Genomic DNA, 11272 nt, shown 5'->3' with positions numbered 1-11272 from the left:
GTTTGCAGAAGAAGGGTCTTCTGGAAAGGGGTTTTCCTTCTGAAGGACCCGTTTCCTTCCAAAGGAGCCCTGTCTACATGGCAGCTTTGATTCCATAAGGGGATCTTCTGTAAGCAAGATCTTGCAGAGATATGCAAATGAGGTGCAAGATACTTTAATCCATGCCTCATTTGCATCTTCCATTCCGCTAATTACCTTGCCCCTTCCAGAAGCTGGGGGCAAGTGTAGATGCAGCTTGTTTGTTCAGAACATATTCACTCAGGTTGTGTATCTGACATGAGTGAGAATTTTACCGTGGATTTCAGTGCAAGGGGGCCTTGAACATGTATTTAGTCATCAGGGGAAGAGACAAGTGGGAGGGAGGAGAGAGCGGTGAGGGAAATTAAAAACTGCTTTTTAAACTGAGTTGTATGCTCTTATTGCGTACATCTTATGAGCACAGGTGCAGCAGATTTCTGTTCCAGGTGCATAATACACACCACCTTCACCCTGTTTCCCATCCCCATGCCACTCCTTCCCTCAGACCACCAAGGAAAGAGAAGGAGGGGAAGGAGAAGGGAAGAAAGGAGAGGGAATGGAAATAGGAGAGAACGTGAGACAGGCAGGAGGAGGGTTTGAAAGATATGGTAATAACATGCACTGACAGAAAGTGAGTATCATTCAGCCAATGCTGAAAACTAGTGACAGTGAATATTATGCCATGTTCAAATATCTGCTCTTCTCTGCCACTCACCTTGACAAAATGGGGTTGAATACTGCTGTAATTATGCCAGAAGAAGAGTGTGTACTGCCTGAACATAGTAATATACCATTAATGACCTTCCTTAAAGGATGGTTTCTGATGTAGCTCAAGCTGCTGACTAATTACATAATAGATTCTTCTACGAGTGTGTATAAAGCGCCTCTTGTAAAATCTTTGCCTTTCTGCTCCAATATAGAATGCTTGGCTTCTGAAACTAGCCTAATAGAGGTGAAGACCCTTGCCGGAGCTGTGGAATCCATTCTCTTTTTGTCTTTTGTATGAGAGTGTTTGCATGACAGCTGCTTTGGCACTGCCTAAATTAATAAAGATATATCAGTCACATCTCTCCTTCTTGCGTGTTGCAACTAATTTCCCCAAGGTGAAGTGTGAATGCCCACTCCACTTGAGCTCTTAGTGGAGCAGGTTTCAGAACCTGTCATAACTTGCAGGATGGAGAATGCTCCATAAAACAGATTTCTTGCAAAAGAAACGTTATATTTTATTGTTTTTTAGGTTTTTATGTTGCAACCCAAGCTTTCTATGTGTGTGTGTGTGGTGAACAATTTGTTCTCTAGGAGTTATCTGTCAGCATAACTTATTGTCAAAGCATACTGCTTTGAAAAGGTTTTAATTCTTGGGCCACAGAGCATCCTGTCAAACATTGGCTAACTATTCGTATTTCTGTTACAGTCAGTAAAGTTTGAGTGCATGTCTGTCATATAAATGACCTGTGCTGTGAGCAGGTCTTTTGAATTCACATGAGATTCTGTAGCTAGCCATGTTAACAAGACTTTGAGTAGAAACTAAACTTCCAAATTTTGTCCCTTTCCTTGCCAGCTTTACTTCTTTAGTATTAGTGAGCAGGTTTCCATGCCAGTTACTGTGGCAACTTGTTCTATTGACACCAGAACAAGCAAAGTTTTGCAAAGTACTGCAAACAAAGTTTCTGATGTGAGGTTCCCATGATACCACTAATAAGGTTAAATGTTCTCTATCAGCATTAAAGAATAGTCACAATAGTACTACTGAGGGATTCTTCTACCTTTTGGAGTCTTTGAGCTTCTCTTATGGCCTGCTTCGCTATAGGACCCTATGCAAAGTCTGTTCTGTCTGCATCAAGAAACATGTTGCCTGTACAATGGATCATAATTACTAATTGTTGCACTAGCTCAGTTGGGCCTTAGTGGCAGTGGGATTAAGACTGATGGCAGCTGCAGTTCTGGCAGTGTTGGCTGAGCCTGCCCTATACAGGATGTCAAGATTTATTTGTGGGTTTAATAAAATGTATTATTATTTCTCACTTAACTACCTCAGACTGAGAGACTGCACACCCAGCCACTCTTCTGGTTCATTTACAAAGCATAAGCCTCAAGTGATAAATAAAATCTGATGAAAATAAAAACCATGTTGTAAATGTATGCAGTTTCATTCAGGGCTCCTCTCTAACCCAGATTAGGTGCTGGCCTTCTGATATAGGTGCACTGCTGCTAATATTGAAAATACACTACTGTATAGGAATTCAGACTCCTAAATAATCTATGTGCCTCTAGTGCTGCAAATGACAAGACTTCCTGTAAGAAATGGGGTTAAAATCTGTTATCGTCTCTCAACTTTCTAGGACTGTAACTGCAGCATGCTTGGATCCCTCAGTTTCCAGTGTGACTTGGATACAGGCTACTGCTCCTGCCGCCCTGAATTCTCAGGGGAAAAATGCATGCAATGCAGGCCAGGATATTGGAAATTCTCACAGTGCATTCCGTGTGACTGCTTTCTGGCAGGGACTGATCCTCAGTCATGTGATGCAGAGACAAAAAAATGTTCATGTGTTGATCATACAGGACAATGTAGCTGCAAGGTGAGGCAATGGGGTGTGCAAACTGACTTAATGGTGCCATAGGAACCTGCTTCAGAGTTAATGGGAGTTTGTACTCATCCATCACAACAAATTGTCAGTGGGATATCCTGGGACGAACAGTAAACACAAACACTGCTAGTTGCTTGTAACTCTTTTATCCTGGCCGTGGGTCTTGCAACTAGAGGAAGATAGACACTTAACTGTTACATTGTGTTGCTCTTTCATAAATGAAGTTCCTAAATGTGGCCTCAACTTAGATTTTTTTTATTTAGGTTTTTATTCCTTTCTCTATAGAACTGTTACCATGTTAACCATATTCAGTGAATACAACCAGCCCTTTGGAAAATTAAAGTGACTTTTTGGTAATAGCAACATTTGGGCTAAATGCCTAGTCCTTAATCAGTCTTTACTGGGACGTTACGTTTCTTCAGTGAGAATTTTTGTTGAGTATGGGCAGTAGAATGTGTCTTATTAATGCCCATGTATGTCATCAGAGTACAGGGGTGGTGGAACAATTTTTATAGGGCAGGTGCTAAGAGCTCTTGAACCAAACTTGAAAGCCAGTATATTATGGAAGCCATCTTAAGCCAGGGGATCCTGCAGCAACTCCCCACCCGCTCCCCCATCTGCATTGCTAGTTCTAGTACCTATGTCAGATTGGCTCCATTTTAGGATTTTTCATCCTGTTTCAATATCCAGGCAGAGAGAGTAGAGAGCTAGTAATTAAGGAAGAGGGAGTAGAAATTATATAATTCTTTTGTCAAATGGACATTAGTCAAGAGATCTTAGGCCTAAACTATAGCCCCATAGGAAGAAAGGAGATTTTACAAAGCCTTATAAAAATGTTTTCTTCAGTTGGTTGAGTTGTGAACTTTTAATGAAAGCTGTTGTTTTTATTTATGTGATCCAGTCATTGTTGTGAACCGAAACTCAACAGCATGGATTATTATAGCTACGTCTACACGTGAATGCTACATCGAAATAGCTTATTTCGATGTAGCGACATTGAAATAAGCTATTTCGATGAATAACGTCTACACATCCTCCAGGGCTGGTGCCGTTGATGTTCAACGTTGACGTTGGGCAGCACTACATCGAAGTAGGCGCTGAAGGGGCGCGTCTACACACCAAAGCGGCCCACATTGAAATAAGGGTGCCAGGAACAGCTGCAGACAGGGTCACAGGGCGGACTCAACAGCAAGCCGCTCCCTTAAAGGGCCCCTCCCAGACACACTTGCAGAAAACAGCACAAGATCCACAGAGCCGACAACTGGTTGCAGACCCTGTGCATGCAGCATGGATCCCCAGCTGCAGCAGCAGCAGCCAGAAGCCCTGGGCTAAGGGCTGCTGCACGCGGTGACCATAGAGCCCCGCAGGGGCTGGAGAGAGAGTCTCTCAACCCCTCAGCTGATGGCCGCCATGGCGGACCCCGCTATTTCGATGTTGCGGGACGTGGATCGGCTACACGTGCCCTAATTTGAAGTTCAACGTAGAAGTAGGGTGCTATTTCGAAGTTGGCATGGCTACTTCGAAGTAGCTGGCACGTGTAGACGCGGCTTATATGGCCATAACCACAAAATAGCTTCAGAGTTAAAAACTGCCCACCCTTATTTCAAAGTAGGGTCCCAGTACTTCGAAAGGAAGTGTCTACACATGCCCTACTTTGAAGTTAAACTTTGAAATAGGGCTCTACTCCATTCCTGGGAATGGAGTATGGACTTCAAAGTTGGGCTCCCTAACTTCTAGGTTAACTTCGAAGTAAGTTCCTCATGTAGACGCACCCTATAGGAAGCAGAAACTGTAATTAAGTAGGAGCAAAAGCAGTGAAATTGACCATTTTAAGCTGCTAGAAAAAATGTTAAACAAACAGTATAAATGAAATTAGATAGTCAACATTCTTTCGATTATAATACTTTGATTTAGTAATAGAAATAAAGATGCTTATCTACTATGTTTATATTAATATTATTCCTTAAATAAGAGATTCAGCTCTTTAATATTGCTTGTGAACTGTTAAAAATTTCCTTTCAAAAAGGCTCAGAATAAGTTCTTCATGGCTAGCTTTCCTTATTGAGAATAATGCTGTAATGAAATTAAAACTATTGACATTGCAACAGTGAATAGCTGCACATTTCAGCCCTTTAAATATTGTTCAATGATGTGGAAAAACACTCAGAAGAGGAGAGAAAATGGGAATATTTTTCCACCCTTGATGTTTTTATAAAAATAAATTCCTCAGCGAGTATGGGTAGTACTGTGCCTTAAATATTCTGACGTGTCATGATTAGTTCGTAGCAGACAAAAGGCTTGATTAACCCATCATTTTAAAAGGGCATAACATAATTTTACTGATTTCATCAATAAGCTGTTAAGCACTCCATATCAGAAGTGCAGTTTGTTTTCATACACATTCTTCTACCAACATAGACCCAGTATTTTCTGTCCATGCATATCTGCTAGATGGAGTTATGATACCTGTGTTATTGGAGGCTGAAGAACTACTTAGGCCTTCAATCTTTCCTTTAACCTTCTCTTCCCATCTGAGCCTCCTTATTGTGTATGAGTGGTGGGGCAGAGAGTTGGATTTATTTTATGCTGTGTATAAGTACATTTCTTTCCTGTGGTTTTTTCTTGTGCAGGTTAATGTGGAAGGTGTCCACTGTGACAGGTGCAGGTCTGGAACGTTTTTACTCTCTGCCAAAAACCCACTTGGCTGCAACAGCTGCTATTGCTTTGGCCTGACTACTCAGTGCAGTGAGGCAAAGGGGCTGATCCGCACGTGGGTGAGTCGGGAACTGCTGAGCCGTGTAATGTGATAATGTTGTTTCCTGCTGGCATCTTTTAGTCAGGCACAGTGAGGTAGCTGGGAAATGGCAAAACGTTTAAGTAGTCTTTTCCCCTGTGTGCTCTGAGACACAGAGAGAGGAGCATGTTCCATTAGACAATCAGGGTCAGGGCGTTCAAAAAAAATTGTTTGATATTGTAATAGATGTCAAGCCAAAGTAAATCTATTAAAAGCCGTAAAAAGCAGTGTAGTTGATTGTGGGAACATTTTGCTATGAAGATCCAGCATGCTGAAGAATCTGAATTTGATGAGAATCTGAACTTGTTGCGCTCATTGTTGATTCTTGTTAAATATGTGGATTTGATTGATTAACTTCTCATTTTTCCTCTTCTGATTTTTTTTAAAAAGTATTGCACATGACCAATGCCGAGCTATTTAAATCTTGTGTGGGTTGGTGGAATTCCTCTGAACATCAAAAGACTTGGTACCACAGAACCTATGCTGTATTGACAGTGCCGGTGACTGAACTCCTCTGTTTATCTCTGGTACCTTTTCTTCTGCTTGGCAGATGAGCTGTGTTGGTGCAGCGTTATCAATCTGACATGTATTGGGTTGAGAGGAAAGTGATAAAGCCAGTCATACCACTGAGCAAATGAAAGCATCAGTCATTTTGCAAACTCTGTTTTGGGCTTTTCATGAAGCTATAAAGCTGAAGCATTATTTAAAGCTGTTTTTTATTCCCCTCTTTTTATTTTCCCCTCTTTGAATTCTGAGATTTAAACAAGTCTTGGAAGATTCACATTGTTAGCTACCTGGGCCTGTATAATTTTGAACACTCCAATCTTTCTCAAAACTGAGTCAGTACCATTTGAAGGGGCATAAATTCATACAGATGATGAGAACCTTTAGTGTAGTTCACATATGTTAACCATTTTCTTGCTGGCTGATGGGCTTGGTGAATGGTAGCAAGACCCACTTTGAGGAACTTGACTTTGAGGTTGGCAGCTAGAAGGACTACTTCTATGTATCCCCCGTGCACAGAAGCTCCTGAGAATACAATCAATGCAATAACTGAATACAGCGCTGGGCCTCCCAACTTCCTCAGTACCCAACTGCCATTTAGTGCAATCCAGATGTAAGTCTTCATTAGCTTAACCGATGTTTATGACTACTTAGCATTATGGTGTCTGCATTTCTGATTTTTCTTTTTTCTTTTCTTTTCTTTGTGTTTATCCAGCTTGCCACATGCTTTCTGTGAAAAATCTTAGTAATTCTGGTCAAAAATTACTCCAGTTTTCTTTTGAATGATTTAGCTGCCATATTAGGGTATCTCCACACAGCAAAGTTATTTCAAAATAGCATCTATGTTAGCATCTCCACAACACAATTGTTACTTTGAAATAATATCAAAATAGAGCATGTCTTATTTCAGAAAAGGTAAACCGCATTGCACGAGGAATAGCACCTATTTTGAAATAGGGGCTGGGTAGACAGGGAATAGAGCCTATTTCAAAATATACCATAGTGGCTGCATCAACACTAGAGTACTACTTCAAAGTAGCGTCTTTCAATGCAGAGACTTCAAAAGACACTACTTTGACATGTAGTGTCTACACATGCATTGGGGTTGGCTCCATTGACATGCAATATCAAAATAGCAATGTGGCACATCGAAAGGGGCCACCCCAAAAATGGAAAGAGACCGTCTACACATACAAATGGCCCCTTTTGAAATAAAGGGCCAGGAAAGGCTGTGGACAGGGTTACTGGGCAGACAAGCCCTTATGGGGCTGCAGTAAGCTGCTCCTTTAAAAGGCCCCTCCCAAACACACTTGGCAGCACAGCATGAGGCCTGCAGACTTGCCACTAGCCCCGCACACACAGTGCCCACAGGAATGGACACAGAGCAGCAGCAGCAGCAGCAGCAGCAGCTCGACGCCCTGCTGGCCACCATGAGTGGAGCGGACACCCTGCTAGCTGCAGCATGGGTGGCCACCCAGCAGCTGTTGTCAGAGGAACCCTCCACAGGGGCAAAAGGGGACACCCCAGACCATCGGGCCCTCCTGCCCCCCCCAGGTGCCCCGCTGGCTCTGGAGCCACCCCACCAGCTCTGAGTGGTGGGAGCGACTCATCCTGGGGGAGTGGGACGATGATCAGTAGCTCTGGAATTTCTGGATGAAGTGGCAGACCTTCTTCCAGCTCTGCCAGTAACTGACCCCTGCCCTGAGACACCAGGACACCCGGATGTGGTGCGCCCTCCCTGTGGAGAAGAGGGTCGTGATAGCTGTCTGGAAACTGGCCACTCCAGACAGCTACCGCTCCGTGGAACACCAATTCGGTATTAGCAAGGCCACAGTTGGAACCGTTGTCATGGAGGTAAGGACGCCTGGGCGTGCACTCGCTGTGGGGGGGTCGGGGGGGGGACCAGGGAAGGAGGTTGGGGAGGGTGCCTGGGGTGGGGGGCCTGGTGTGGGGGGCACCCATGGAGGGGGGCCTAGGGTGGCCCGGGCAGACCCCACACACCCTCATGGGTGCCTATATCCCCTCCCCACAGGTGGTCCATGCTCTGAATGCCATACTCCTTCAGAGGGTCATCTGCATCGGAGACCTGGATGCAGCCATCATGGGCTTTGCATCATTGTGGTTCCTGAATTGCTTCGAGGCCCTCAACGGGACCCACATCCCCATCTGTGCCCTGGAGCACAGTGGGGGACAATCATCAACAGGAAGGGCTACTATTCTGTAGTCCTGCAGGCCATGGTGGACAGCTGGAGCTATTCCAGGATGTGTATGTAGGCTGCCTGACTGCACACATGATGTTCAGGTCTTCTGCAACTTGGGCCTAGGCCGCTGGCTGGAGGCAGGGACCTACCTCCCCTGGAGGGAGATCCCACTATGGGACACCACCATGCCCCTCTGCGTGGTGGCCAATGCTGCTTACCCACACCAGCCCTGACTTATGTGGCTGTATACAGGCCACCTCACTACCATCCAGGATCGGTTCAATGGACAGCTGAACCACACCTGCCAGGTGGCTGAGCGCACCTTTGGCCACCTGAAGGGGCGGTGGCACTGCTACCTTGACCATCTGGAGGTGGGCATCCTCAGTATCCCCCAGGTCATGGGTGCCTGCGGCACACTCCACAATATTGTGGAGAGTAAGTAGGAGGCCTGGGGTGGGCGGTCGAGGCCAGCATGGGCTACCCCTCGCCAGCTGCCGACCCTAGCCACCAGTCCCAGCAGGATGGGATCCACGTCCAGGAGGCCCTGTGGTGGTACTTTGAGAAGGGGCCCCAGTGAGCTCACCCCAGCCACCCTCGACAGGCCTCCCGTACACTCCCTCCACCCCCACCACGCTACTCCCCCAACAAGCACACAGCACACAGGGGTTTGGGAAAATGAAACTGTATCTATATTGAAAACTAGTGAACCTTTGAATAAAACTTATGCTTAGCAAACAACATTGATCAAAACTATTTACATGAGGGGGGTCAGCTATTTACAGGAGGGGACAGGAGTAGGGGGACGTGACCCCCGCTGGCTCCAGATCCCATGTCCGCCCCCTAGTTCAGGGTCCCCAGCAGGGCTGGATGTGGTGGGGAGCAAAGGCAAGTAAGGCCAGGGCTCAGCCTCAGGCCAGCATTCAGGCCCAGCGGGCTCCTCACCCAGGCAATCTGTCAAGTGGGGCCACAGCAGGAAGGGCAGCAGGGAGACAGCGGGGTGGGGGGCAGCGGGAAGGGTCAGCCGAGTCACCAGCTCCCAGTACGAGGCTGCCAGGTTGTTGAAGGTACGTATTAACTCCCCCCAGGCTTCCTGGAACCAGGTGGCCTCCCCCTCCTCAAAGTGGAGGTGCCACTCCACAAGTTCAACATGGTATCGAAGAGAATGGCCATGAGTGGCTCCCCAGCCATTCACCTCTGGTTCTGGTGAAAGTGGGCCCATCCCAATGCAGGTGGTTCCTCCCAGCCGCCGCTATCCAATGCCTCCGGGGGTTGGTGTCTGGGACCACAGATGGTGCCATGCTGTCCTGGCCTGGCTGCAGAAACAGGGAAGGAGAAAAAGCCTTTGACTACCGAGCCCTGCTCTGTGGCCCATGCCCCCAGACCCCCCATGGGTGCCAGGTCTCCATCCCCTGTCCCAAGTCCGTGGGCGCAGTGGCCCAGTGGCCAGCCCCTTTGTGTGTTCTGCCCTCCCACCCCTCCCGCCCCAGTGGCAGGGCATGGCACTGTCTGTGGGAGTGGATGCTGATGGGCATTGGGAGCTGTGCTGCCATCCTGGGGCCATGGTCTTCCTGGGCCTGGGCGGGCCGGGCTCTGCTGGGGTGTGGGGAACCCCTGGTCATGTATTGTGCCCCTGCCCCATGCTGCAGGGGATGTGCCCTGTGGGGTACATACCTGATGGTCCACTGCTGCAGCTGGGGAAAGCCTGTTGGGCAGATGCCCGGCTGGAGGGGTGGGAGGGGAGGTCAATGACCAGAATCCCCTCCTTGCTGGACCACTCCGCCTCAGTGCCCAGCTCTGGCTGTGGCCCTTGTGTGGTGAGGCTGGCCTCTGGATAGGGCTCCTGCTCCGTGACCTGCTGGGGCTCCTCAACCGTGGTGTCCAGGATGGCCGGGGCTCGGGGGAGGAGGTGTCCTGGGGGCCCAGGATGACCCTGAGCTCCCGGTTATGGGGCAAGCAGCAGGGGTGGCCCACGACCAGCTGGCCGAGTTCTGAGTCGGGGCATAACCCTTCTGCAGCTCCTTGACCTTGTGTGGACGTGGTCAGGAGTTCAGGCAGGGTGACCCAGGGCAGTCAGACCCTCAGGCAAAAGGGCAAAGGTGGATGCATTCCACTGCTTGCTCCACATTACGTGGAGCACCTCCTCTTTGCCCCAGAGCCCCACCAGGTCTTAGAGCTCAGCCTCAGTCCAGGAGGGGCCACGCTTTCTGCCCCCCAGGTGGAGGCTTGAGAGCCCTGCAATGGCTAGGACGGGGCATCCTGGAGGCACTCAGGTGGCTGCCTGGTCGCCATCCCTCTCCGTTGGCTGCTGGGGATCTGGCTGGGATGTGCAGGGACAGCACATGCAATGGCTGCTGCCTGCACACTCTCAGTTTGCTGCAATGGGGTTTCCGGGTCCATGGAGCTTTAAGAGCTGTTGTGTGCACAGACCATAGAGCCCTGCAGGGGCTGGACGGCACATCTCCATGTCCCAGCTGATTGCCGCCATGGTGGACCCTGCTATTTTGAAGTAGTGGGACACACATCATTTTTCGATGTTAGATGTTGAAGTAGTGCACTATTCCTGTCTTCTCATTGGGATAGCAATTCCAACATCTCTGCACCTACTGTCGATTTCAACTTTGAAGTGGCGTGTGGCATGTGTACATGTGACGTGTGCTACTTTGAAGTTGTGTTTTCTACTTTGGAGGAGCAGGCTAGTGTAGAGGTGACTAGAGTGTGCAAGGGCTTTATTTTGAAGTAGGCTCTATAGTGTGTATGTGCAATATTTTGAAATAGCTGAATACTATTTCAAAATACATTTTGTGTATAGGTGCACTATTTTGGGATAAGCTAATCTAAAGTACCTCTTCCAGAACAGTTTATTCAGAAATAATGCTGCTGTGTAGGCATATCTATCTCATAGAACTAGAACAGGTCTTCTGAGGTTATGAAGTCCAGTGGCCTGCCCTCATAGCAGGACCTATCACCATGCCTGACAAATTTTTTTAATCTATGCACCCCAGATCCCTAAATGGCCCCCTGAAGGATTGAGTTCACAAGCCTGGGTTTAGCAGGCCAATGCTCAAACCACTGAGCTACCGATTTTCTTTCAGGGAGGTTGCTAACATCTCTGTATTTGTGAAATACCATTAAATTATCTGCAGAATGTAACTTTTGAGCTCACGCAG

The 11272-nt window shown here is 47.5% G+C and overlaps 1 protein-coding gene across 4 annotated transcripts in view; it reads left to right on the top strand.

Annotated features, from left to right (window-relative positions):
* LAMA2 (laminin subunit alpha 2) overlaps window positions 1-11272 on the top strand; it is a 588677-nt gene that overhangs the window by 380113 nt on the left and 197292 nt on the right. For all 4 annotated transcript variants that reach the window (XM_074990592.1, XM_074990590.1, XM_074990591.1 and 1 more), the window contains 2 exons: window positions 2361-2597; window positions 5237-5380. In XM_074990592.1, coding sequence (XP_074846693.1) covers window positions 2361-2597; window positions 5237-5380 — 381 coding nt within the window. The remainder of the gene's footprint in view (window positions 1-2360; window positions 2598-5236; window positions 5381-11272) is intronic.

The sequence above is a fragment of the Carettochelys insculpta genome, chromosome 3, assembly GCF_033958435.1.
Source record: "Carettochelys insculpta isolate YL-2023 chromosome 3, ASM3395843v1, whole genome shotgun sequence".
Lineage (NCBI taxonomy): Eukaryota > Metazoa > Chordata > Testudines > Carettochelyidae > Carettochelys > Carettochelys insculpta.
The sequence above is the reverse complement of the archived record's forward strand: the minus strand, read 5'-3'. Positions and strand labels throughout refer to the sequence as shown.